The sequence below is a fragment of the Eutrema salsugineum genome, unplaced genomic scaffold, assembly GCF_000478725.1.
Source record: "Eutrema salsugineum unplaced genomic scaffold, Eutsalg1_0 scaffold_10, whole genome shotgun sequence".
In the NCBI taxonomy this organism is placed as follows: Eukaryota; Viridiplantae; Streptophyta; class Magnoliopsida; order Brassicales; family Brassicaceae; genus Eutrema; species Eutrema salsugineum.
Genome location: NW_006256908.1, coordinates 4,678,486 through 4,701,297, shown reverse-complemented (window position 1 = coordinate 4,701,297; position 22,812 = coordinate 4,678,486). Strand labels below are relative to the sequence as shown.

Here is a 22,812-nt window from a genome sequence, read left to right as displayed (position 1 = left end):
TTCGTAGAGATGGTTCACCAAATAATTCAGCACAACGGTAAATACTAATTGTTGTTTGTATTTTTTTTTTTTTTTTTGCCTCTTGATGTCATTGAGAAATAAAGGAATATATGGCAAACAATATTTGCCAAACCTTGAAGTTTTCTGACAATTTGCTTTATGGATGGTCATTATTAGTCTAAACAGAAATGTTGTGGGAGTTTCTTTAGTTGAAGCCTTAATTTGGCTGATAGGAGAAGCCATTGACAGTGAGACCTCCATCAACACAAGAGGTTAGAAAAACTATAGAAGACACGTAGAACGATAGAACAGCCTATATATATAGTGGCTGAGCCATAATTTTTGTTATTGAAGACATAAATAAATGAATAGGGATATATGTGATTTTATGAATAGGAACATTAATATTAAACTTTAATAAATTTACACCAATTTTAAAAAAATTATTGGAGCGAATGATCTCAACTTAATATATGTGCCTCCGTCACTGTATAATATATGTATTTATAATCATCAATGTCAAACGAGATACTACCACCTCAGGGAATTCTTGCATAAATTTTCAAAGCTAGAGACTAAACAATACTTTCAACTCCAGCATTAGCTAGAAGAAACGAGTGTTTGCCAAACGCGTCTGCTCCTGCTGACTCGCCTTTTATCTTTGCTCCAAGAGCTTCTTGGCAACAATAACAATACCTTCAACTCCAGCATTAGAAACTTCTTGGCAACAATAACAATACCTTCAACTCCAGCATTAGAAACGAGTGTTTGGCAAACCAAAACTTCTTGTTACATAAGAATCATTAGATCATATGGTCGTAGTATAGATGATTTATATTAAATACTTTTTAAGCTCTGAACTACTAGAGCATCTCCAATGGGTTTTTTAAGAGATTCTTAGCAATTAATTGATCAAAAATAAAGAAAAATAATAATTAATGCTAGAACTAGTTTTTATTTAAGAATTTTTAAAATCTCTAAGAATCTGTGACGTAGTTGGTGGAAGATTTTTAATTTTTTTTGTTAGTTTTTTTTTCATTTATATTCTCTTTCATTTTGCTTTATTTTTAAGAACGCTATTTGGATTTTATCATTGGAAGATCATAAAATTAAGAACTTTTATTGAGGTTTTTATTTAAGAAATCTTCAAAATTATTATCAAAATAATGGTAAAAATCATAAGAAGTTCTTACCATTAGAGATTGTCTTATATGGCTGTGGGTTATATTTGAAAATCTGGGATGATTAAATTATTCTGATATTCTTTTTTCTATTTTTTGGACCAATTAAGACATATACCATTATCACATATGCTTCATTTCCTTTTTAAAAGTTGATTAGAAAAGAAAAAGTAAGATTAATTAACAAAAAAAATCCACATAGGAAAAGGTAAGGATAAATCGCTTCTTGTATATAAAAGACATGCAAGATTGGTTCAAAACCAATTCCCTAACTTTCTGCTTACGGAGCCCTCCTCCCAAGTCGTTTTTTTCTTCCTTGCAAGATCACCAATGATAATGCCCCATCTTCCACACGAGTTGGTAGAAGAAATACTATCTAGGGTTCCAGCCACATCTCTGAAACGATTACGATCTATTTGCAGACAATGGAAGTCTTTATTCAAAGACAGAAGATTCACTGAAAAGAACTTTCGTAAAGCTCCAAAGCAGTCCTTGGTTCTATTAGTGATGTTGATGGAATTAATAACTTTCTCGATAAGCGACAGTCTCAACGTCGCTGATCTATCGTCTATAGAGTTTAAGGTTCCATTTGGCCTAGAGAATTCTCTTTCTAATTTAGAAAAAGTAGTTGAAGTTTTTCATTGTTGTAGTAACGTATGTATACGCACGAGGGGGGTAAAACGGTAATATGAGAGGTAGAGCTCGGAGATCCTTGTTTGATGAGTTTCAGCTCGATAAAGAAGATATAGGCGAGGTAATTCGCACAATCTATGCGAAGTAGACGTCGAGTAAACACTTAGAGGGTTATGAAATCTTTGTTATTAATTGCTCTACGGTCAAAATCTGATCCGGTAATAAATGAATTTACAAGACTATTTATACTACAGGTTAAATCGGGACAGGGTAGCTTAATGGTCGGTCAGGTCTATCTACGTGACCGCCTTATGAAATATCGCGATGGCGAGTTGATGAGAAGGATCATAAAATGTCGATGTAAAAACGACCTCGTTTTAGCTTCCAAGATGGGCCTTCGACATCGCTTAAGCCTTAAGGAAGGATTATTGGGCCAAGGCTAAATTATCAAAAGTGGGCTGTGTGCTCAGCCCATATCCAACAATTGCGGTGGTTTGTTGTTATGCACCACCAGCCTTGTTAAACTCGTGGTTTGGAATCAGTGTTTAGGAGAAACGAGATGGATCCAACCCATAAGGGATTACAACAGATGGTCTAGGTATTCTCTAGGTTACGAAAACAACAAATCTTGCCATAGCTACAAAATTTTGAGTTATCACCACGTAAACGACAATCTTGTTGGGTATGAGATTTATGATTTTAACTCTGATTCATGGAGGGTGCTTGTTGATGTCGTTGTTTTGGACTGCTTGATAGAACCATCAAAGGGTGTGTCTTTGAAGGGAAATACTTAATGGGTTGCTGTAGATGAAACGGAACTCTCTAAATACCTACTAAGTTTTGATTTTACAAGAGAGAGATTTAGACGTCTGGTTCTTCCAATGAATGAGAAAACTGCTGCCATGGCTCTATCAGTTGCCAGAGAAGAATAACTATCAGTGTTACATCGGATCTATGGTGCATCAAAGATGGACATGTGGGTGACTAATAATATTGATTCTGAAGCTGTGGTGTGGAGCAAATCCTTTACAATTGATATACAACCTATTCATCTCGAAAATTTGACTTATATTCCCTCAAGTTTTGTGATGGACGAGGAGAAGAAAGTGGTTGTGTGTTGTAATGCAAGTAAAGAGCCAACTAGCGTGCAGAAGGAATACGTTATTGAAAAATATCACACAGAATCCCCTTTTATAGTAGAAACTACACAGGTATCATGTTGCCCATTGATTTTCAGTTATGTTCCAAGTTTTGTTCGAGTCCAGCAAGTGAGGCGAAAAAGGAAAGAAAGAAACTAGCTTGTCGATATAATAAGAAAGTGATTTGTTGCACCTCCACTTTTTTTTCTGTTTTTGACTCTATTTTTTTTTTTTTGAAGACATTAGTTGTCGTTTAATTAGTTTAATGAATTAATCTATTATATATATATATAATGTATAGTTCCTTTCTTCGATCTTTGCATTACATGCAAGTTGGTGACTGAAACAGCAACCAATTTGTTTTATGGATATTGTCTTCATCTTTCATTTCTGTGTCTATTGTGTTTTGAGTTATAAATTCAAAGACAAAATGAACAACACTATAACTTTATGAAAGTGAGACCTCCATCAACACAAAAGGTTTGACCTGTAATATAAGAAGCTGCAGGTAGACACAAGAAAACCACAAGTGTTGCAACTTCTCTCGGTTCTCCAACACGACCAAGTGGAATTTTACTGAGCAAACTCTCCTTGAAACCCACGTCATCTAGATACTGAAAAGGATTTGTAAGAAACATCATGACTAGAAGACTTAAATAGCTTCGAAGTTGTTAAAATTCAAATGTAAAACTTTTTTTTTTTGGAGAGTTTCAGATTTAACCAATATTTCAAAGTCAAACACCAAACTAACATCTTTTTTTTTCTCTCTCCAACTTTTGTCATTTTCTCACAAATTTATCTTTCCCACTTAAACTATTAACGAAAATGCCATTATACATCTATTATTTCGATTTTTCTTTAATTTGGCTAAAGTCTCCTTGGACCTTCTAAATACCTTTTAATTACGAGAATGCCATCTTCTTCAATTTCTTCAACCACCATGAAAATGGAATAAATGCTTCTCTACCAATTTTAAAGCTGTAATAAGTAAATATCTGAGCTCATTCACTCATAACCTTCCCCATTCTTTCATAATTTCTTCTCCAAAACATCTGGGCTAAGTTACAATGCCAAAAGTCATGCATTTTCGGTGATTTCTGGTTACTTGACATCTGGGTTGCTTATTTTTGGTGAAATCCTGAGTTCTGGGTGCTTAAAAGAACTGTAGCCGAGCTCAATTTTGTTAAAGGTAATCGTCGCACTTCAATTTCTCCATATTTAAGTTTTCATATCGCGAAAGTAGACTTCTCGTGAAGTATACTGAAGTCTACTAGTCAACATAAGGTTATTTTTGCAATTGAATTTTTAAAAGTAGACTTCATTAAACCTCACGAGAAGTCTACTCGATATCCTTTGAAAACAAAAAAAAAGCATAGTAGACTTCATTTGAAGGCTTAAGAAGTCTACGAAAGAAAAGAGGTTATTTTTGTAATTGACCGTATTTTGACTTTTTAATGTAGACTTCTTTCTAAAGTCTACTGTTTACGTCTGCACAAGAAGTCTACTTTTAAGTTACTTTTAAGTTACTTCTGTAGTTTGACCAAAAACGTATAGGTCATTTTAGTGTTTGACTAAAGTTTTTTAAAAAATAAAAAATTCAGAAAACTCCGGAAAGCTGCAGTAGACTTCAAAAAGAAGTCTAAAAATTGTAGACTTCTTTGGGAAGTCTACTTATATTTTTCGGTCAAACTTAGAAGGAATCTTTTTTTTAAGTAGACTTCACAGTGAAGTCTACTAAAGATTGTCAATTGCAAAAATAACCTATTTTTTTCGTAGACTTCTATTGAAAAAGTAGACTTCAAAAGTAGACTGTCAGAGAAGTCTACTCTTACATGAAGTCTACAATAGAATTCTACTTTGTTAGTCAATGGCTTGGTCAAATGCTAAAATAACGTTTTTGGCCGGAAGTCTACTTCTGAAGTCTACTGAAGGAAAAGTCAACGGATTGGTCAATTGTAAAAAAAACCTGTTTTTTAGTAGACTTCTTTAGTAAACTTCACTATGAAAAAGTAGACTTCTCCTCCAGTCTACGTTTGAAGTCTGCTTTAGAAGTCTACTTATTGCATTTTTTTTTAAAACGCGTTTTAGGCAAATTTATAAAGTATTTTTTAAATTTTTTGGATTAGAATTGCTTCTTAGTAAGTGATTGAACTACCCAGTGAATTTCATTTCATTTTATTCGATATTTATTGTTGAATCAAAAATTTCGATTTTTAAGCTACTTAGCTCATCAAAGTAGACTTCAGTAGACTTCTCCTAAAGTCTACTAAGGAAGTCTAATTAGGAAGTCTACTATTTGTATTTATTTTAAAAACGCTTTTCAAAAATATTTATAATGTTTTTAAAAATTTTTAGGTTTGGATATGCGTGTTAGCAAGTGGTTGAACTACTCAATGATTTTCATTTGATTTAAGTCGATAATTAGTGTGAAATCAATTTTTTTTATTTATAAGCTAGTTAGCTTGTAAAAGTAGACTTCTCCAGCAATCTACGGATGAAGTTTGCACACGAAGTCTAATTGCTAGAAAAATTTGTGTTCTATGTGTTTGCCATAATTTGGTTTACAAATATGTTTGCTAATATGATTTTTTGTGTTTTCTGATATAGAATAGTTTAATTGAAAATAGGAGAAGGAAAAGAACTTGTATTTTGTGTAATGTTTTTGTATTCTTGTTTACAAGTTAACATTTATAGTACATACAAAATTAAATCACACAAGTTGATATTACATACAAAATTAAATTGATCTCTCATCATTACTTGCAACAGAAGTAATGAAAACGTTTTCATAAAGAACTGTGAGAAAAGGCCTAACGGATCATCATCTTCAGCAAAAAAAGGCTCAAGGACTTCAAATTCTCTGCAATCTCTGTCTCCAACTGATCTCCTTTTTCAAAAAGCTTCTCTCTGTCTTCCAGAGACCAAAAAATTGGAGTTTTTTTTTTTGTAGTTTTACCCTTTGTAGTTCTCTGTTTTCGTTTTGTGACCGGCTCTTATTCATATTAGGAATTTTTTTTTTAGTTTGTACACTAGGAGTAACAACTTCATTGAATCATACTTCAGATTCCAAATTTTTGGTATGGTCCATCTCAAACCGGAAACAAAACCAAAACCGGTTTTACCATCAATATGAACTTACAAGCAATATAGTAATGGTGTAAAAGCTGAAGCATCTTTACTCAAACGAAAACATTTGAATAAATTATTAGGCAACGGACCTTCCCGATATAAAATACTCAGCGGTAGAGGCTCTCCGACCTCAGACTCTCTGCAATCTCTGTCTCCCACCGATCTCCATTCTCAAGAAGCTTCTCTTTGTCATACAGAAGTTCCTGCAGATAGAAAAACATAAAAGAATCAGAATGCCATTTATGGAATAATACAAATCTGAACTTCAGGATCATGGACAAAGGATATGTCTCGATCTAATGTTTACCTCCTGAGTCTCGCTTGCAAACTCAAAGAAGTACTTGAGGGTCAGCGACAAACCCCGGACCATTTCAGTGAGAAATAGGGTGTTGATGCTCCGTTCAAAGACTGTAAAAGTAAAAAAACGTCAGGAACCGCTCATACTTAGAGAAGGAAAACAAAGAGAATACAAAGTTTAGAAAAGTGTCTGGATCATAAAGCTTACCAGTACTCCAGTCCTTGGAGATCTCCTTAGCTAGTTGCTCAGCTTCTTCATCATCTGTTTGTTACAGAGGCAAACCATTAGTCACATATATGCCTGAGAAGTCATAACCTCAATTAACCAAGAAAACCAAAACAACAGCAAGAAAATATGCATACCTTTTTTGGATCCATAGGATATAGCACGAGACTGTAGGCCACAGAGATGAGATCCCTGTAAAGCTTGCCCTGAAAAAACCTATCAACGAAGACAAGGCAGACGTTATATACAAGAAGAATACCATAGCGATAGCATACCCACCAAAAGAAGCTAAAGAGAAATTAAAAGTTAACTATCATAACGCTCTCTCAGTTAAAGGACTCGTTTTTGCAGAGATTAAACTAAATCCCTAAATCTTAAAATTCGAAGTGACTTAAAGGAAGACAACAAAATTTCACCTTGTGATCCAACGCAAGATTGATCAAAAGACGAACCTTGAACGAGGAGGAGAAGCTCCTCCACGCGCCACCGCCGAGACTGAGCCGTTCACCGCCACTGCCCTAATCCGAACTCCAGTTCACTCTCATCCGGAAGATTAATCATCCCCACTTCCGATTCTAACCTGTCACGCATGTCAATTAGTGCCGGCGACCAACGAGAAATCCGGCAACGAGGAGGGAACCAGCTGCGGCAATGAAATCGCCCCTGAGATGTCGCAAACAACATGGTAGCACCGGCGAGCTTGAGCTCAGCAGAGAGAAGGTGAGGGATCTCCTGGTCAGCCTTATGCTTAGGGTAGAGAAAAAATGAGAAGAGAGGCGAGAGAGGCGAAGAGGCCGGCGAGAGAGGCGAGTGATGCAGTTTTTTTTTCCACTAACTAATGACTAATATTTTTTGGTTTAATTTTTGGTTAGGAAAATTATTTTCGGTTTAATTTCTAGTAAAGATAATTTATTCGGTTTAGCAGACTTTCATATTGAAGTCTACAAGTAAATGTAAATCCTAAATCAAATATTTTGTTCTTTTTAATTTGAAACTATAAATTTAAACTTATGAATATAAAAAATAATTTATATACATTAGTATTACTAATATCTAATTTATGATTATAAATTTGAAACTAATATTATTTTTATAATTTTTAAAATTAAATTTTATGATTTAATTATACAGTAGATTTCATGAGCTATGTTAAAAGTTTACTAGTAGACTTTTATTACTTTAAAGTAGATTTCGTCAAAGTTTAAACTGTAATTAGGACATCCGTTTTTTTATTTGGTCATACAGGAGTATATTGTCTTTTCACTACCCTTTTTATTTTTTCTAAACATTATATTAGGGATCTAATTTTGTATTCAAAATCAAATTTTAGATTATTTTTAGCAAAAACCTCTTTCTTTTTTATTATAGGTTGAGACGGAGGAGTCTTGATAACATTAGGCGCAACCGCGTTGGCCCTTATCCCATCTCTAGCCCACTCGCACGCCAAATTTCTAGCTAGCTGATTCAAAGCTCCTGTATTTATTATTTACACACAAATTAAACACATGCTTGGAGTCATTCAAATCACAAATATATACAAGTCTTAAATGGTGTTACTCCTAGTAATGTTGTGCCTGTATATGTGTACCTTTAGTTGCACTATAGATGTATCCAGAGGTTGCTGATATAACCCCTGCAATAGAGGAAATAAAGACGATGTTCCCAAATCCTGAAACTTTTAGGAGAGGATGTGAAACCTGGCTAAGATGATAAGCAGATTCCAAGTTTGTTGAGATATGGAACTGAGAAATCTTTAGCATCATACTCTAATGTTGGCTTTGAGCGGATCCCGCCAACGTTGTTTACCTATGTTGAAGAAAATGAGTCTTTAAAATTTGAACTCGATCGATTTTTTGAAGATCAATTATACTTACGAGAATGTTGAGCTTGCCATAAAACAAAGAGGAGACGTTTTGCATCAATGTTTCTCTCTGGGGACGAGAGGTTACATCACAGATTGAACCACTCACTCCAAACCCTTTCTTTTCACACTGACTTAAGCTTTGATTGAGCAGTGTTTCAGATATGTCGCATACATGGATTCTAGCTCCAAAACCGGCTAGCTCCTCTACTATGGCTTGCCTAAACCTTCCAAAAACACAAATTCTTTGAAAATTTCGAGTATTCAAGATATTGAACAATGGCAGAGAAATGGTTATAAAAATGTGGTATAGAGAGAATAAGAAAGACGAACCCGATTCCACTAGCCCCACCGGTCACAAGAGCAGTCGTACCTTGAAGACTCCATCTGTTGCTATCCATCATTTTCTTTTGACTTATCATTAACAAGAGATCTCACAGATTATATTGGATGAAGGTAAATCACATAACACTAATTACAACCTCTCTTTATGTAAAGGAGACATTAAACATCCATAAGAAACCAACAAAGTGTGATAAATATTGGGCATGCAGCTTCTGAGAGTGACATCCACAGAGTTTGAATGACACGCAAGTTAAAGTAGGGACCTACCTTTTGACACCAATACTGATTCTGGCAGTAACATCCAACTTTCATTCAAGTCTATTCTCCAGATTATGCGAAAACATTTACGTTTTGATTAAAAAGCAATAGAAATTTCATCAACTTCTCCAAAGTTTTCCTTTTAGCTTTCAGCAACATCCAAAGTTTGGTCACAAGATCTTTAGCTAGGAAACTATAGTAGTTGGAAACAATGTATGTGTTTCAAGCCAGAGGCCTGAAGGAGATGCCGTTGACAGTGGCACCTCCATCAACGCAAATGGTTTGACCTGTAATGTAAGAAGCTGCAGGTAGACAGAGAAACGCCACAAGCGATGAGACTTCCTTTGCTTCTCCAACACGTCCCACTGATGTCCTACGCTCCGCTTCTTCTTTTAACACTTCATCTTTGAGATACTAGAAGGATTTTGACATAGAAATTTAAATTGAGAAGTAATAACATATACCTATTCTTCATAGTAGTAAAAAGGAACTTTTTTTTATGTTGGCCTTACATTCTTAGTTAAAGGAGTTGTGATGATCCAAGGACAAACAGAGTTAGCCCTTATGTTGTCGCTCGCCCATTCGCAAGCTAAGTTTCTAGTCAGCTGATTCATGGCTCCTAGAATGATTTTATATATAGTTACACTTACATAAGCATCAAAAATGAAAGAGAATGTTGATTTAAGAATGTACATATCTATATATGCTACCTTTGGTTGCTCCATAGATGGATCCGCCACTCATATGCACAACTCCAGCAGCGGAGGACATGAACACGATGCTCCCAAAACCCGAAGCTTTCAACAAAGGATGTGCAAGCTGTGAGAGATGAAAAGCTGACTCGAGATTCGTAGCCATCAGAAACGAGAAGTCTTCTGCTGTATACTTTGTGGTCGGTTTTACTATACACGTTCCCGCATTGTTTACCTATTTTATACATAAACACAAACCAATTACATAATCAAAACATGATTTGCTCTTTTGATCCAGGCTTGAGGAGAAGGAGCTAATGTATACACTTACGAGGATGTTGAGTTTTCCTTGGAAGGCAGAGGAAACGGTTTCCATGAGTTTCTCTCGTTGGGCACGAGAAGAAACGTCGCAGACGAAAGTGGTGACCTGAAACCCTTTTGTTTGCCATTCACGTAAACGTTCTTGAAGCTGAGTTTCATCTCTGGAACATGTGTGGACTCTTGCTCCCAACATAGATAGTTCCTCCACCACAGCTTCCCTATTCATAAGACACAAAAAACATAAATACATTCTGGTTTAAACATAACAAGAGTGGTCCTATTTCTTCGGGTGTGTGCAAGTTTAACATTGAGATACAATGAGTAACCATCTTAATCTGTATTTGAATATGAGAACTCAGATTCATTATTGGAATAGTACGTGAGGAAAGTTAGGACTGACCCAATTCCTTTGCTTCCACCGGTGACAAGAGCGGTCATTCCTTTAAGACTCCACCTATTATCCATTATTGCTTATGACACTGCAGCCTGAAACACACTGAGATGATTAACCAAAAGTTAAACAGTAAGCAATTGATGGTTAGCCAATAGCTCTACGAAACAAAAAGTTGAAAATGGTTCAGGACAACAAGAAAGTAGAAACAAAGCCGGACCTCTTCTTCTGTTCTGTATTTCCAATAAATTATGAGGTCTGGATTTGAGCTCAGAGTTTCTCTTATATTTCATAGAACTGTACTATCGACATGTCTTCAAGGATCATGCGCTCCAAGACACCCTCAACTACTTTTGTTCACAGTAAAGACCTCAACTACTATATTCGACTTTAAATGAAACTAACCACTTACCAGACAAAGAAAAAACAAAACATGACGATATATCATATGTATGCCAGCACTGTTTCTATACTGGGAAAGGGATAAACGTGTTTTACATTTAAGCAACGGTTTGCATAAAGTAGGCACCAAACTGATGCAGTGAATCTTACTTACTGTTACATGCAAAAATGATGTGTGCCAGGAAATTGAGTGGATACAATCTCCATCAGTTTTCACTCTCAGGTCAAGTCACGGACTGATTCAGTGACTTAAAAGCCACCTTTTTTTTCATACACAAAGCAGAGCTTCAGATTTACCACACGAGTGTATATTTCCCAAAAACTACCTAGTTCCTCCAATATGGCATTCCTAAACATTTCGTACGCAATCTGATGATATTGTCCATTAAAAGAGAATCCAACTCTCCCACAAAACTAACAAAAGCCTGGAGATTTCAGAATGCGTCAAACATTGAGCTGGAAAGCTTTTATAAACCCACAGCCCTCACTGGCCAACTCGAAAGTGAGTTAATCCGAAGTGGCAGCCAAGCCCAAGTCTTAACCAACAAGACAACCTTCCGTCTTACACTGTATATTTATGACTAGAAGATGGGATTCTAATCAAAATATAAACCAATACAACATTTCAGACAAAATTAAATTAACCGCTTATTCTGACCAGAAGAGAATAGATTCAGATATTTACTCCTCATCGACATTTAACAAATATATATTGGTCTCGTAACTTCTGGCAATAACCAAAAACAGGGCTATATGCAGTAATAAATACACAGGGAAGAAGAAGACTGACCCGATCCCGTAGGCTTCATCATATACAAGGGTGGTGATCCACTGAAGATTTCTCATGTTGTCTCTGCAACTTCCCTCTTTCTAAGCCATTGTTGTGAATGAATTCAGATTCAAGACACTAAGAAAGTCAAAACCGAGAAATTATGACACAGAGAACGAACCATTGTATCATCATATACAACCGCCCTTGTATCATCATATACAAGGGCGGTGATTCATTGAAGATTTCTCATGTGTCTCTGCAACTTCCCTTTTTCTAAGCCCTTGTTGTGAATGAATTCAGATTCAAGACACTAAGAAAGTCAAAACCGAGAAAGGATGACACAGAGAACGAACCAGTGAAGGCTCATGGATGGGAAACTTATCCGATGCTGAATTATCCTTTACATTAACAGTAGATTCAGTAATAAATCTTAATTTCTCATGAAAGTAGAAGACAGAAAGGTATTAAGTCTCATATAACAATTTCTTTTTCACGGGAGAAAAAGAAGATACACTAAAGAGCAAAGAAAGAATCTCAAGGAAACTAGTGATAGAGTAGCCTAATCATGTCGTGGGAAGAAACCGTTTATTGACATTCCTCCATCAACACAAATAATCTGCCCTGTGATATATGATGATGCAGGTAGGCATAAAAAGGCCACTGCAGAAGACACCTCTCTCGGTTCGCCAAGCCGACCGAGAGGAGTTATTGAGTAGACTTCGTCTAGGTACTCTTTGTTGCTAAGGACCTGAAACCAAAAGATGTGAATCATCAAACAAGCCTGTGTAAACAAGTTATCTTAGTCTTTATCATTTTAAGAACATAGAAAATTACTTGCTCCACCATAGATGTTTTGATATACCACGGCGCAACAGCATTGATTCTTATATTGTCCTTGGCCCACTCGCAAGCTAAACTTCTCGTAAGTTGATTGATTGCTCCTAAAACACAAAGTGTAACGAGAAAGAACCATACGTCTTATCGGCCAATTGCTCTTTATAGCATCTAAACATCAATAACTATAATGTAGCATAAGAGGAGATCTTTCTCTGTTTCTATACTAACTAAATCAACACCTTTAGTTGCAGATTGGACCGACATATTCTTGAGCGAGACAAAACCAGAAACAGAAGAGATGGACACAACACTTGCAGCCTCAGATGCTCTAAGCATCGGATAAGCAAGTTGGCATAAATGGAAAACCGATTCGAAATTCGTCGACATGAGAGTCGAAAATTCTCCAGCAGTAAACTCTACCATTGGTTTCCTGATATTCGTCCCGACATTGTTTACCTGTAAGCAAGAAAGTAACTTCTTTTTTTTAAGAATTGTTCACACAGACATAAAAACGAACACTTTATGTGCACTTTCTACGAAGCAGTGACATTAAACACTTACAAGGATATGGAGCTTCCCGTCGAAGAAAGACGATACATTCTCCATCAAAGCCTCTCGCTGAGCTCGATCAGAGACATCGCAGACCGAACCAGCAACTCGGAAACCGGAACGGTTCCAATCTCCTAAACAATTCTCGAGCTCGGTCTCATTCCGAGCGCACGTGTGAACCTCTGCTCCGAGACCGGCAAGTTCCTCAACAATCGCACGCCTGTAATCACAGTAAGACAACACATTGGTCTGAGAATCGGCGTTTGATAGGGGCACAGAGTCGTTGGAATTGAAGAGACACAAACCCGATCCCGCGAGTACCGCCGGTGACAAGAGCAGACATTCCATGGAGAGACCATCTGTTGGGTGTTGTGGCGATGGAGATCCGCGATGCGCAACGGACGAGGAAGGAGGATGATGAGGATTGTGGTTGTAGCGGTATGCGTTTGGAAGAGATGTATAAGTGAGGTTTCAGGGAAGAAGAAGCAATACAGTGAAGGGGTTGAGGCGGATTTGTGTACAAGTGATAAGCAATGTTGAGCCCCATTGATGCAGAAACTGAGAGCTGAAGTTTATGTTTAGAGCTTTCAAAAGTGTTGACTTTTATTTGAATCTGCAGAATTGTTAAAGTGACAACATTGCTAACGGCAGAATTGTATAAAAATGAAAAATGGGAGTTTTCATATAATTAGGCAATTCTGCAAAAATTTAAAATGTCAAAAATTTATTTTAAAAAAAAAATCAAACAAAATCTCATTACAAGGACCGGAAAAGTGGTCTATCTCTTTTTATATATATATATAAATATAATCAGATGAAAAGGAGAAAAACATAGAGGGAAGAGAAGAATGGAAATAATGGAATAATTTAGAGGATACAATCATTGAGCAGCTAAAAACCATTATAACCAGATGTGAGCAATGAACTGCAAGATCATTTTTGTAAACTGGAAAATCATAGTTTCTGCTTATGAGAAATACTCTTGTATATTTTTTCATATTGACAATATTCATACTCTTCCATGAAAATCAGTACTTTAAAATATTCCTCTAATATTTAATGTAAATGATGCTTGTTTGTCATTTTACGACAAATAGTTGTATTGAAAAAGTCAAAGAAAATTAGAAAAGGTAAGCAAATACGTATACAAGTAGCGTTGAATACACAACTTTAATGAAAGTTGAGAATATTTATCTCTATTTATACAAGTCTACTGAACTTTATGTGACTATATCTACATGTAGAACCTGCATGACAACTTCTTTTGAGTGTAGTTTATGTTTATTTTTGCATCAAACAAATAATTGAATGGTCAAGTCTTATTTTCCTTTGTCTTTGAATTGACTATCTAGTTTCAGCTTATTGTTTTAACACTTTTTAAGAAATGTTCATCCATTTTAATTATATCGGATGGTGGCTATCACCAAGACCAACGGCGTACAGTTATTGGATCCCTTCTCCCTGCGGATTAATTTTCGATAAAATAATCGATTAACTCTAAAGTTAAAAATGATTAGCCATACAAGCTAAAAAAATGACGTTATCTTTTTCATCTATATTTATTTGTACCGCCAAAACATGTTGATACACTACAATCTTGTAACCATACTTTGGATCGTATAAATAACAATATAATTGATCATGTACTGTTGCAAATACTTTATCTAAGAAGAAACTTTGGAGGAAACTCCAAATGGAATTTTCTAGGATATTAATAAAAGGGTTGTTTAGAATTTTATATTACAAAAAAAAAGTCAGATACTCAACTCGGTTTGCTTAACTTCTTAGTAGATACAAAAGGTTTGAATATGAAAAGGTCGAGTTTTCTTGAAACTATAAAAAGAGATAGCAATGCACACAAGTAACTTCATACTCTCACAACCACCAAATGGCGATTACCTCCAAATCCATAGCTCCAACAATAATCTTCCTATTATACCTAATTTCTTGCGTCTCAAGTCAACAAGAAACCAAATTTCTAAACCATGGCTTTCTTGGTGCTAATCTCCTCAAGTTCGGGTCCTCCAAGATCCACCCCAGTGGACTCTTGGAGCTAACAAACACTTCAATGAGGCAAATGGGTCAAGCTTTTCACGGCTTTCCCATACCCTTATTAAACTCATCGAATTCATCAGTTTCTTTCTCCACAAGTTTCGTTTTCGCCATCACTCCAGGACCAGGCTCACCAGGCCACGGCTTAGCTTTCGTTATCTCACCCTCAATGGACTTTAGCCAGGCCTTTCCCACTAACTATCTAGGCCTCTTCAACACTTCAAACAACGGAAACCCCTTAAACCGCATCCTCGCTGTTGAATTCGACACGGTGCAAGCCGTTGAGTTTAACGATATTGATGATAACCACGTTGGTATCGACCTAAACGGAGTGGTCTCCATCGAGTCTGCACCGGCTGCATATTTTGATGACCGAGAGGCAAAGAACGTAAGTCTGAAGCTGGCAAGTGGAGAGCCAATTAGAGTCTGGATCGAGTACAATGCCACCGAGATGATGCTCAATGTCACAGTAGCTCCTCTAGATCGTTTGAAACCGAACTTGCCTCTTCTCTCAAGGAAACTGAATCTTTCAGGGATTTTCGCCGAAGAAAACTATATCGGATTCTCTGGAGCCACCGGAACTATCACTAGCGCACATCTTGTTCTTGGCTGGAGCTTTAGCATCGAAGGTAAAGCATCAGAGTTTGATCTCACGAAGCTTCCTTCTATTCCAGACCCGCCAACACCATCGTCTCCATCTCCAAATCCTCCGGTTTCAGTCAAAAAGGATACAAATAACACAAAGCTGATTATAATCTTGGCTGCATCAGCAACATTTGGACTGATCATAATGTTAAGCTTCTTAGGAGTTTGGTTTTTCCGTAGAAACCAAATATTAGTCACAAGAGGCGCACGGAAATTCTCCCACCAGATGATTTCCAATGCAACGGGAGGTTTTGACAACACTAGACTTCTAGGAGAGAGGAACTCAGGAAGTTTCTATAAAGGGCAGCTTACTCCTACAGAGATAATCGCAGTGAAGAGAATTACTTGCACCACAAGGCAACAAAAGACAACCCTAATATCCGAGATCGATGCAATCTCCAAGATCAGACAAAGAAACCTTGTTAATCTACTTGGTTACTGCACCAAAGGAAACGATATCTGTCTCGTTTACGAGTATGTCCCCAACGGAAGCCTAGACCGGTTCTTATTCAGCAATGACAGACCGGTTCTCACATGGTCGGACCGGTTCTGTATCATAAAGGGGATTGCATCAGGACTTCAGTACCTTCACGGAGAAGGTCCAAAACCTTTAATTCACGGAAACGTCAAAGCAAGCAACATACTCTTGGACGAAGAGCTAAACTCTCGACTTGGAGACTACGGACAAGGAAGCAGGCACAGCACAACAGGACACGTGGCGCCGGAGCTAGTCGAAACAGGAAAGGTAACACGTGACACAGACGTGTATGCGTTTGGTGTGTTGATGATGGAGATTGTTTGTGGAAGGAAAGCCATTGAGCCGACGAAACCACCTGAAGAAATCAGTTTAGTGAATTGGGTGCTTCAAGGGTTCAAGAATGGTGATCTGTTACAGAGATGCGATGCAAGAATCAATAGAGAGGAATTGGTGGCTCGGGAAGTGTTGTTGGTTCTGAAAACCGGACTTCTGTGCGCAAACCGGTCTGCTGAAGCTAGACCGATGATAAAGAAAGTGTTTCAGTATCTCGATGGTCTAGAACGTCTCCCTCATGACGACTACCTTTTCTATGGAGTCTAAAAAGGTGATCTCGATACGCGGTTGTATTTAAAAAGCGTTTGCGTTTTGGGGTTAGTGTATATCTTTAAAGATTTGACTAAGTCGTATAAGCATGAATCTATAAAATTGTACCATACATACTGTAAGATATTACTTCTAATAAATCGTTTTTGTGAAATATAGTAATCGCATAAGAAACAGATACGAGGTCTCTCAAGCAGAACACAGATCGAAGATGGTAAACCCAACATATATGTATAGACTAAAAATAGCAAAATTCAAATCAGAAGAGTCAGTTTAAGAAATATATGATTGTAGGAGGTACGAACTTAAGAGGCAAGGCATTTGCTAATCTAAGACGCACATGAACAGAGATCTGTGTTACTTCACCTGACTAAGTCCAGGCACAAATGAGAGGATCCGCAGAATAGCCACTTTCTTAACTGTAGTTGAAACTATACTCATCTAAAACAAAATTCCAGAGGATAACCATGTTTCAGTATAAAATGGCGTTTTGCATTTTAGTTAATCTAAGATTACAACCAACGGCATTCTTCTTTCAAACCCAAACTCAAAGCTAAATCCCGGACAATCATAGAACCAAACTTTAATATAAAAAAAAACATTCAATGCAAGAAACTATTACCAGAAGATCAGCCATGAATGTCTGCATAAAGTCTGCACTCAAGAATAGCAGAGTAATTGTCACTTGTCCAATTTTGCTGCCACCAACAAACAGAAAACATAAGAAAGTTTGGAACATGAAAGAAAAACCACCACATAAAAGATAATATAGCAAGGCAATGTATCTTATAAAAACGATGTTCAAATGACGCTGGATACTCAATAACAGGATAATAGGATTTAGTGGCTGATTCCCTTCTTTGCTTTCAATGACTCGAGTGCTTTGTTTCGCAACTCAATCTCAAGCTTCTTTGGATCTGACTCTTCTCCATTTTTACTCTTGCGACGGGTCTCAGCTTCGCCCTCTGAAGAATCAGAATACTCTCGATTCTTAAGTTTCTGCTTCTCACTACGACGTTCTTCCCTTTTACGACGTCTCTCCTCCCGCCTGCGTTTCTTCTCTTCCTTTCTTGTTTTCTTTTCCTCCTTTCTCCTCCTTTTAGCCTCCTTCCTATCTTCTATGTCAGCATCAGAACTGCCATTATCGTCTGATGATACATCTCCCCTCTCTGACCTTTTATTCTTTCTACTCTTGTTATCCTTAGTTCGATGCCTGCTACTTTCCTTAGAATCAGAAGAAAGGTTTGCATCCAGGTCGCTGTTATCCTCTTTCTGGACTTCCTCACTACCTTTCACTTTATTTGAAGGAGGCTGTCTCTTTCCTTCTGAATTTTCTACTCGAACGGAGTCCTTATGCGAAACTGGAGACATCTGTGAACTGTGGACTCTATGACCAGAACGCCTCTCTGATAACTTTTCACTGTTAAGAAGTTGAATAGACCAACGTCAACAGACCATAAAATCTGAAGTCAAAAGACTATCATATGTAAAAAAAGGAAAAGAAAACAAAATCCACCTCTTTCTCTCTTGTTCCTTCGCGTGTTCTACACGCCCACCATCTTGTACCTTCTCCGGTATCTGGTTCGTCTTATAAGAATCAGGTGACTGCACTGAAGTCTTCTTTAACAGCTTGGATTTGTGATCCCTCTCCTCTCTACACGCCATGCGAAAGCAGACAGATGGTCAAGGAGTTAGCAACTATTGAAAAGAAGAATCTGCATGTAACTTAACAACAGTTTATTGCACCTTTATGTTAAAAAGGAATTTACACAAATAAAATGGTAAATGGAGTCATGAAAAGCATACCTATCTTGCTCTTCAGATGGATGTCCAGGAGATCTTCTGTCCCTCTGGTGTTTTCTTCCACCTGATGAAGGAGATCTACGACGAACAGGAGGGGAGAGCGACCTAGACAAAGACCTGCTCCAAGAAGGAGATCGTCTCTTACGGCTGTCTTCAGGTGATCGCGAAACAGATGGAGATCTTCGACTTCGCCTTCGCCGGTTGACAGGTGTTGGTGATCTTCGACGAACAGGAGAGCGCGCACTCTGATGTCGAGGGGAAGGAGAAGATCTACCTCTACCTCTAACAGGTAAGATAGATCCACCCTGCTTGACATGTGAAGGAGATTCTGCTTCAGGACGTCCAGCAGGTGACACGGAGCCTCGTTCTTTGGCAGGTGTTAGTGACCTGCGTCTTCTAACAGGTGGTGATGGTAACCCATTTTTCCTACCAGGCGGGGAAAGTGAGCTAGGTGATGGTGAGTCAAGGTGATTGGACGAATGGGGCACTCCAAGCCTCATTGGTGATGGTGATCCTGCACGCCTAGGAGGCGGTGAAGGCAACCTTTGCCCAGTGGATGGTGAAGGCAAACTGGACCTCATAAGGGGAGGAGAGGGCAACCTTTGTCCAGTGGGTGACGGAGATCTCCCTGGGGAGCAAGACCTTTCCCGCTTAGCCGGTTGTGACCGTGACCGTGACCGTGACCTGTTACGCCTATACACTGGAGATGGAGACCTGCGCCGCCTAGCTATCGGTGAAGGAGACCTGCGCCGCCTAGAGGAAAATGGAGACCGGCGACGCCTAGCAGGCGGTGATGGTGACCTGCGTCGCCTAGCAGGTGGTGATGGAGACCTGCGTCTCCTAGCAGGAGGGGATGGTGACCTGCGCCGCCTGAAAGGCGATGGAGACCTGCGACGGGGTCTCTCAGGTGTAGATACACGGCGACGTCTTTGTGGTGATGGTGACCTACGACGTCTAACAGGTGACCGTGACCTGCTTCCATAAGGAGAATGTATCCTACGTCGCCGAGGAGACCGAGACCTACGCAAGGAACGTGATCTGGATCTACGCCTTGAATACGGCGATCTCCGCTTTCTGGGTGAGATGGAGGCATCTGATGATCGAGACAAGCTCCTTGATTTCCGTTCACTGTTGCACAAGTAGATCAGCCATTAGCAAACACTGCACTAAGATTTAGAAGAAATAATAGATGCAGAACTAACGAGTTGAAAATCAGAAGCTACAATTTCACTGGATTTAGAAATTTAATTACGGAGGGCAACATACCCAGAATAACTTCTCGATCCTGATTTTGTTCTGCTGATTGACCTAGAGCGTGAACCTCTGCAAAGCAACGAATTAATACTCACGTATATGGAAATGGTACATGAAGAACAAAACTGCTGAAGAATTACAGGAGAGGTGAGCAAGATTGAGAGAATTTACAAAGCAATTACAAAGTAGGTACTGATAACATAGGAATTGAGAGAACTGTACCTTCTCCTTTCTTTTACTCCATTCTTCTCCTCAGCTGGAAGATCTCTTGAAGGTTTAGTCTCCATGCCATTTGTCACCTTCTGTTCAACGCCGCTGTCCTACAGTAGTTTGAGGTAAAGCACATGAACCCTAATAATTGCAGAAGCTATCTGAATAACATGGAAAGAACAGGCGAAGTTAAAATAAGAAGAGCATTTTAAAGACTGAAATTCTAGCATGAATAAGTTAGTCTTACTATTTTCCTCGATATATCCTGCTCATGGCTCTTATGTTCTCTCTCCCTCCTACCACCTGTTTCATCTAACTGATCTTTTTTTTCATATGCTTCTTCCTGCCACAAAAGGAAAAACCAATGAGACTACAGGAGAAAGAAAAGTCATTCATCATCAATTTTAACTTCAAAATGACTCCCCAAGAATACCTGTTTCTTCTTCGTTTCAGCTTCTTTAGCATCTAAAAACTGTTGTGGAACACCACTTGAGTTATTCTGTGCGCTTATAAGAAGTGTCCAGAGCTCCTTCATGAACTTGCCAGTATTTTTCTCCATAAATCCAGTTAGCGAAATCTGAATCTCCTTACCGTTCACTACCTACATTAGGAACACAATTCAATTGGTTTCAAGAAAACAAAAACAGTTTAAAAAAAAAAAAAAAAAAGCAAAGCTCAGTAATTAGCTACCTTCCCATCAAGCAGACCGTAAATAAAGTTGATTAGCACTTCATCTTCAAAACCAAGTAGCTCAGTGACTCTAGTCGCAATCCAAGGTTTCATAACATCCATCTTCACTTTGGTCACATCAACCTGACACCAAACGAAGCAGAGGATGTCCATTTCCACAACTGGTAATAAATTTACACAATTAAGCCTTCCCAAAACTTAAATTTCACAGAAAAATATGCATCATTATCCAATAATTCAATTTCAACTAAGTAATTCAAACGAAATAACCCAAGTGCTTAGACTCAATTAGATACAGAACTCACGAATGAACCAAACTAATTGGTAATCGTTTAATTTGGAAGAGGACACAAAGAAACTGACCAGATTCTCCAACTCCGGAGCGAATTTCTGGCTTTTCATCAATTTGGCTTGCTTGTTAGAAAACCGAGTATCCTGCTCAGCAGAAGTACCCTGAAACTCAAACAAAGAGGAATCAGAGCGAATCGAAAACCGAGCTTTAAGCAAAGCTCTCGCGAAACTTGATCTGGATCTAAATAGATGGATAATATCAATCGCAGTATTCAATCAAAAAGAAGATGATCGAGAACTCACCCGGAAAAAACCGCCAGACATTATTTAGGATTTGTGGAAGCTATTTTTCTTCTCCAGAAACTTACGTGGTCGAGGAGAAAAATCGAAAGCTTCAGAGCGATGGAGACTTTGAAGATGTAAAGGGGAGATTTTGAAGAGTTTTTACGAGCCCTAAAACTCACTGAATTGTTTCAATTTTCCATTGTTACCCTCAGATTTGTATTCAAATCACGTTGTTGCCATTTTAAGGGAGCATCGTAAATTCGTGAGCCATAAAGCGTGTTAGCCCAAAAGAACCAAAGTCAGTAAACCCGTCTGTAGCTATTTCCCCTTAAGTAAGCATGTTAGGCCCAAAGCAATCACTGAAACCACAAAGATCTAACACCATGTGGTAGACACACTACTTTTTTTTTTTTATTATTCTAGGTCAAAGCTCGTAATCCCTTGGCCCGAAACCAAAACATATAATATTAGTTCTGTATCAAGTGTCACTCGATCCTATAACATCTAGGTTTTGCCTAAAACCTTTTTACCAAACACGAGAAAAATTAAAGAAAAAACAAAAGCGATCATTCGTGTACAAAATTTTCATTATCTAAATCGAACATGCCGACCAAATATCAGATATATTTATCATCTTTAATAGCTCTAAGGTCAGTTTGAAAGAGAGGATTACCTCATAATGCATTAACATAGCACATGATTGCTTAGATAGAAGATTCTAGTTTTGTGTGTAAAATGGAATGTTTCGACCTTCTCCCTTACTTCCTACTAGTAAAAGTTCTCCATTCATGTAACATTATATCATTCCAACCCAAAGTAAATACTATCACCTTTTATGATGTAAGCTTAGATCTCTTAACCTTAGCAAACACTCAATAAATCGTAAACAATTGTTGGGGAAGGCTTGGATGGAAAGTAATCAGTTAAAAACCACTTTAAAAGGGACACCATGTAATGAAGGAGAGACTCCAGAGACTATTCTCTGAGGAGCCATCACACAAAAAAATTACAAAATATCGAGAACTCAAAAATAAAAGAACCTGCAAGTCATAAAAAATAGAATTGGACATATAAAAATTGTCATAAAAAAGTGGAACAAAAGTTAAAGCGCCAAAGTGTAAACGGCAAACAAATTGTTTGTGATTTGGTTTTAAGGCGCACACAAATATAGAAATTTCTTAATATACACCACCTTTGAATCTGCTTAACCTTTTTCTGATTCTGAATCTCTCAAACATTTTTACTTGAATCTCTCTTATTAAAGAGTTACCACATGAACAAAAAAAAGAACTTGAGAACTGAAGAACAAATCATAAAGATACGTTTCTATTTTTTCTTTAGATAAATTATGTAAAAAAGAAGAATCAATGTTAAAAGTTCCAATGGTCATAAAAAAAAACAGAAACGAAAAATAAAATCTTGCCATAAAGGAGTGAAAAAACAAAAATTAAAGCAAAAACAGTGTTAA

At 37.6% G+C, this 22,812-nt stretch overlaps 6 protein-coding genes and 2 pseudogenes across 12 annotated transcripts; 3 read left to right on the top strand and 5 right to left on the bottom strand.

Moving 5' to 3' along the window:
* Positions 1-217: 217 nt before the first annotated feature.
* LOC18027976 lies at positions 218-8,898 on the bottom strand (annotated as a pseudogene).
* Positions 1,518-3,210, top strand: LOC18027978 (annotated as a pseudogene).
* On the bottom strand, positions 5,624-7,416 carry LOC18027977 (NADH dehydrogenase [ubiquinone] iron-sulfur protein 8-B, mitochondrial). 4 transcript variants are annotated; one of them, XM_024160966.1, is made up of 6 exons: positions 7,058-7,416; positions 6,744-6,821; positions 6,588-6,643; positions 6,390-6,490; positions 6,172-6,285; positions 5,624-5,860 (listed from the first exon to the last, which is right to left on the bottom strand). In XM_024160966.1, exons 2-5 carry the CDS (start codon positions 6,755-6,757, stop codon positions 6,190-6,192), a joined length of 267 nt encoding a protein of 88 aa, XP_024016734.1. In that variant the 5' UTR covers positions 6,758-6,821; positions 7,058-7,416; the 3' UTR covers positions 5,624-5,860; positions 6,172-6,189. The 4 variants fall into 4 exon arrangements, with proteins under 4 accessions (XP_024016734.1, XP_024016733.1, XP_024016731.1 ...); XM_024160965.1 differs by lacking the exon at positions 5,624-5,860 and adding an exon at positions 5,888-6,041; XM_024160963.1 differs by lacking the exon at positions 5,624-5,860 and having other exon boundaries at positions 5,889-6,285; positions 7,022-7,416.
* A 356-nt stretch (positions 8,899-9,254) lies between the features above and the next one.
* Positions 9,255-10,731, bottom strand: LOC18027975 (tropinone reductase homolog At2g29290). Of its 2 annotated transcripts, XM_006409908.2 has the most exons (6): positions 10,694-10,731; positions 10,483-10,578; positions 10,093-10,300; positions 9,780-9,996; positions 9,582-9,688; positions 9,255-9,483 (listed from the first exon to the last, which is right to left on the bottom strand). In XM_006409908.2, exons 2-6 carry the CDS (start codon positions 10,545-10,547, stop codon positions 9,292-9,294), a joined length of 789 nt encoding a protein of 262 aa, XP_006409971.1. In that variant the 5' UTR covers positions 10,548-10,578; positions 10,694-10,731; the 3' UTR covers positions 9,255-9,291. The 2 variants fall into 2 exon arrangements, with proteins under 2 accessions (XP_006409971.1, XP_024003660.1); XM_024147892.1 differs by lacking the exon at positions 10,694-10,731 and having other exon boundaries at positions 10,093-10,333; positions 10,483-10,547.
* A 583-nt stretch (positions 10,732-11,314) lies between these two features.
* Positions 11,315-12,006, top strand: LOC112081539. Its single transcript, XM_024148299.1, is given in 3 exon segments — positions 11,315-11,377; positions 11,695-11,756; positions 11,928-12,006. Coding segments are annotated over 3 exon segments (204 nt in total).
* Positions 11,951-13,590, bottom strand: LOC18027974 (tropinone reductase homolog At2g29260, chloroplastic). 2 transcript variants are annotated; one of them, XM_006409907.2, is made up of 5 exons: positions 13,339-13,590; positions 13,046-13,253; positions 12,724-12,940; positions 12,482-12,588; positions 11,951-12,395 (listed from the first exon to the last, which is right to left on the bottom strand). In XM_006409907.2, exons 1-5 carry the CDS (start codon positions 13,578-13,580, stop codon positions 12,207-12,209), a joined length of 963 nt encoding a protein of 320 aa, XP_006409970.1. In that variant the 5' UTR covers positions 13,581-13,590; the 3' UTR covers positions 11,951-12,206. The 2 variants fall into 2 exon arrangements, with proteins under 2 accessions (XP_006409970.1, XP_024016676.1); XM_024160908.1 differs by having other exon boundaries at positions 12,249-12,395; positions 12,510-12,588.
* A 1,331-nt stretch (positions 13,591-14,921) lies between these two features.
* Positions 14,922-16,851, top strand: LOC18027973 (probable inactive L-type lectin-domain containing receptor kinase III.1). Its single transcript, XM_006409906.2, has one exon. It carries the CDS (start codon positions 14,922-14,924, stop codon positions 16,806-16,808), a length of 1,887 nt encoding a protein of 628 aa, XP_006409969.1. The 3' UTR covers positions 16,809-16,851.
* Positions 16,852-17,451: 600 nt separating this feature from the next.
* On the bottom strand, positions 17,452-21,544 carry LOC18027972 (serine/arginine repetitive matrix protein 1). 2 transcript variants are annotated; one of them, XM_006409905.2, is made up of 10 exons: positions 21,363-21,544; positions 21,132-21,221; positions 20,769-20,891; positions 20,512-20,679; positions 20,326-20,421; positions 20,091-20,188; positions 19,881-19,937; positions 18,618-19,742; positions 18,328-18,465; positions 17,452-18,231 (listed from the first exon to the last, which is right to left on the bottom strand). In XM_006409905.2, exons 1-10 carry the CDS (start codon positions 21,381-21,383, stop codon positions 17,652-17,654), a joined length of 2,496 nt encoding a protein of 831 aa, XP_006409968.1. In that variant the 5' UTR covers positions 21,384-21,544; the 3' UTR covers positions 17,452-17,651. The 2 variants fall into 2 exon arrangements, with proteins under 2 accessions (XP_006409968.1, XP_006409967.1); XM_006409904.2 differs by having other exon boundaries at positions 20,769-20,929; positions 21,363-21,431.
* Between the last annotated feature and the right edge of the window lie 1,268 nt (positions 21,545-22,812).

What these genes read in the sequence shown, in the direction of transcription:
- LOC18027972 (XM_006409905.2), bottom strand. Translation starts at nt 21,383, where the DNA reads ATGTCTGGCGGTTTTTTCCGG. An exon ending in TGTCTGGCGGTTTTTTCCGG is followed by an intron (nt 21,222 to 21,362) that starts GTGAGTTCTCGA and finishes TTTGAGTTTCAG; the next exon opens with GGTACTTCTGCTGAGCAGGA. An exon ending in GGAGTAAAAGAAAGGAGAAG is followed by an intron (nt 19,938 to 20,090) that starts GTACAGTTCTCT and finishes GTTGCTTTGCAG; the next exon opens with AGGTTCACGCTCTAGGTCAA.
- LOC18027977 (XM_024160966.1), bottom strand. An exon ending in CTCCAAGGACTGGAGTACTG is followed by an intron (nt 6,491 to 6,587) that starts GTAAGCTTTATG and finishes TTACTTTTACAG; the next exon opens with TCTTTGAACGGAGCATCAAC. An exon ending in TTGCAAGCGAGACTCAGGAG is followed by an intron (nt 6,286 to 6,389) that starts GTAAACATTAGA and finishes TTCTATCTGCAG; the next exon opens with GAACTTCTGTATGACAAAGA.
- LOC18027975 (XM_024147892.1), bottom strand. Translation starts at nt 10,547, where the DNA reads ATGGATAATAGGTGGAGTCTTAAAGGAATGACCGCTCTTGTCACCGGT. An exon ending in AAGGAAAACTCAACATCCTC is followed by an intron (nt 9,997 to 10,092) that starts GTAAGTGTATAC and finishes TGTATAAAATAG; the next exon opens with GTAAACAATGCGGGAACGTG. An exon ending in CAACTCCTTTAACTAAGAAT is followed by an intron (nt 9,484 to 9,581) that starts GTAAGGCCAACA and finishes AAATCCTTCTAG; the next exon opens with TATCTCAAAGATGAAGTGTT.
- LOC18027974 (XM_006409907.2), bottom strand. Translation starts at nt 13,580, where the DNA reads ATGGGGCTCAACATTGCTTATCACTTGTACACAAATCCGCCTCAACCC. An exon ending in GGCGGTACTCGCGGGATCGG is followed by an intron (nt 13,254 to 13,338) that starts GTTTGTGTCTCT and finishes CTGTGATTACAG; the next exon opens with GCGTGCGATTGTTGAGGAAC. An exon ending in GGTCCAATCTGCAACTAAAG is followed by an intron (nt 12,589 to 12,723) that starts GTGTTGATTTAG and finishes TTTGTGTTTTAG; the next exon opens with GAGCAATCAATCAACTTACG.
- LOC18027973 (XM_006409906.2), top strand. Translation starts at nt 14,922, where the DNA reads ATGGCGATTACCTCCAAATCCATAGCTCCAACAATAATCTTCCTATTA.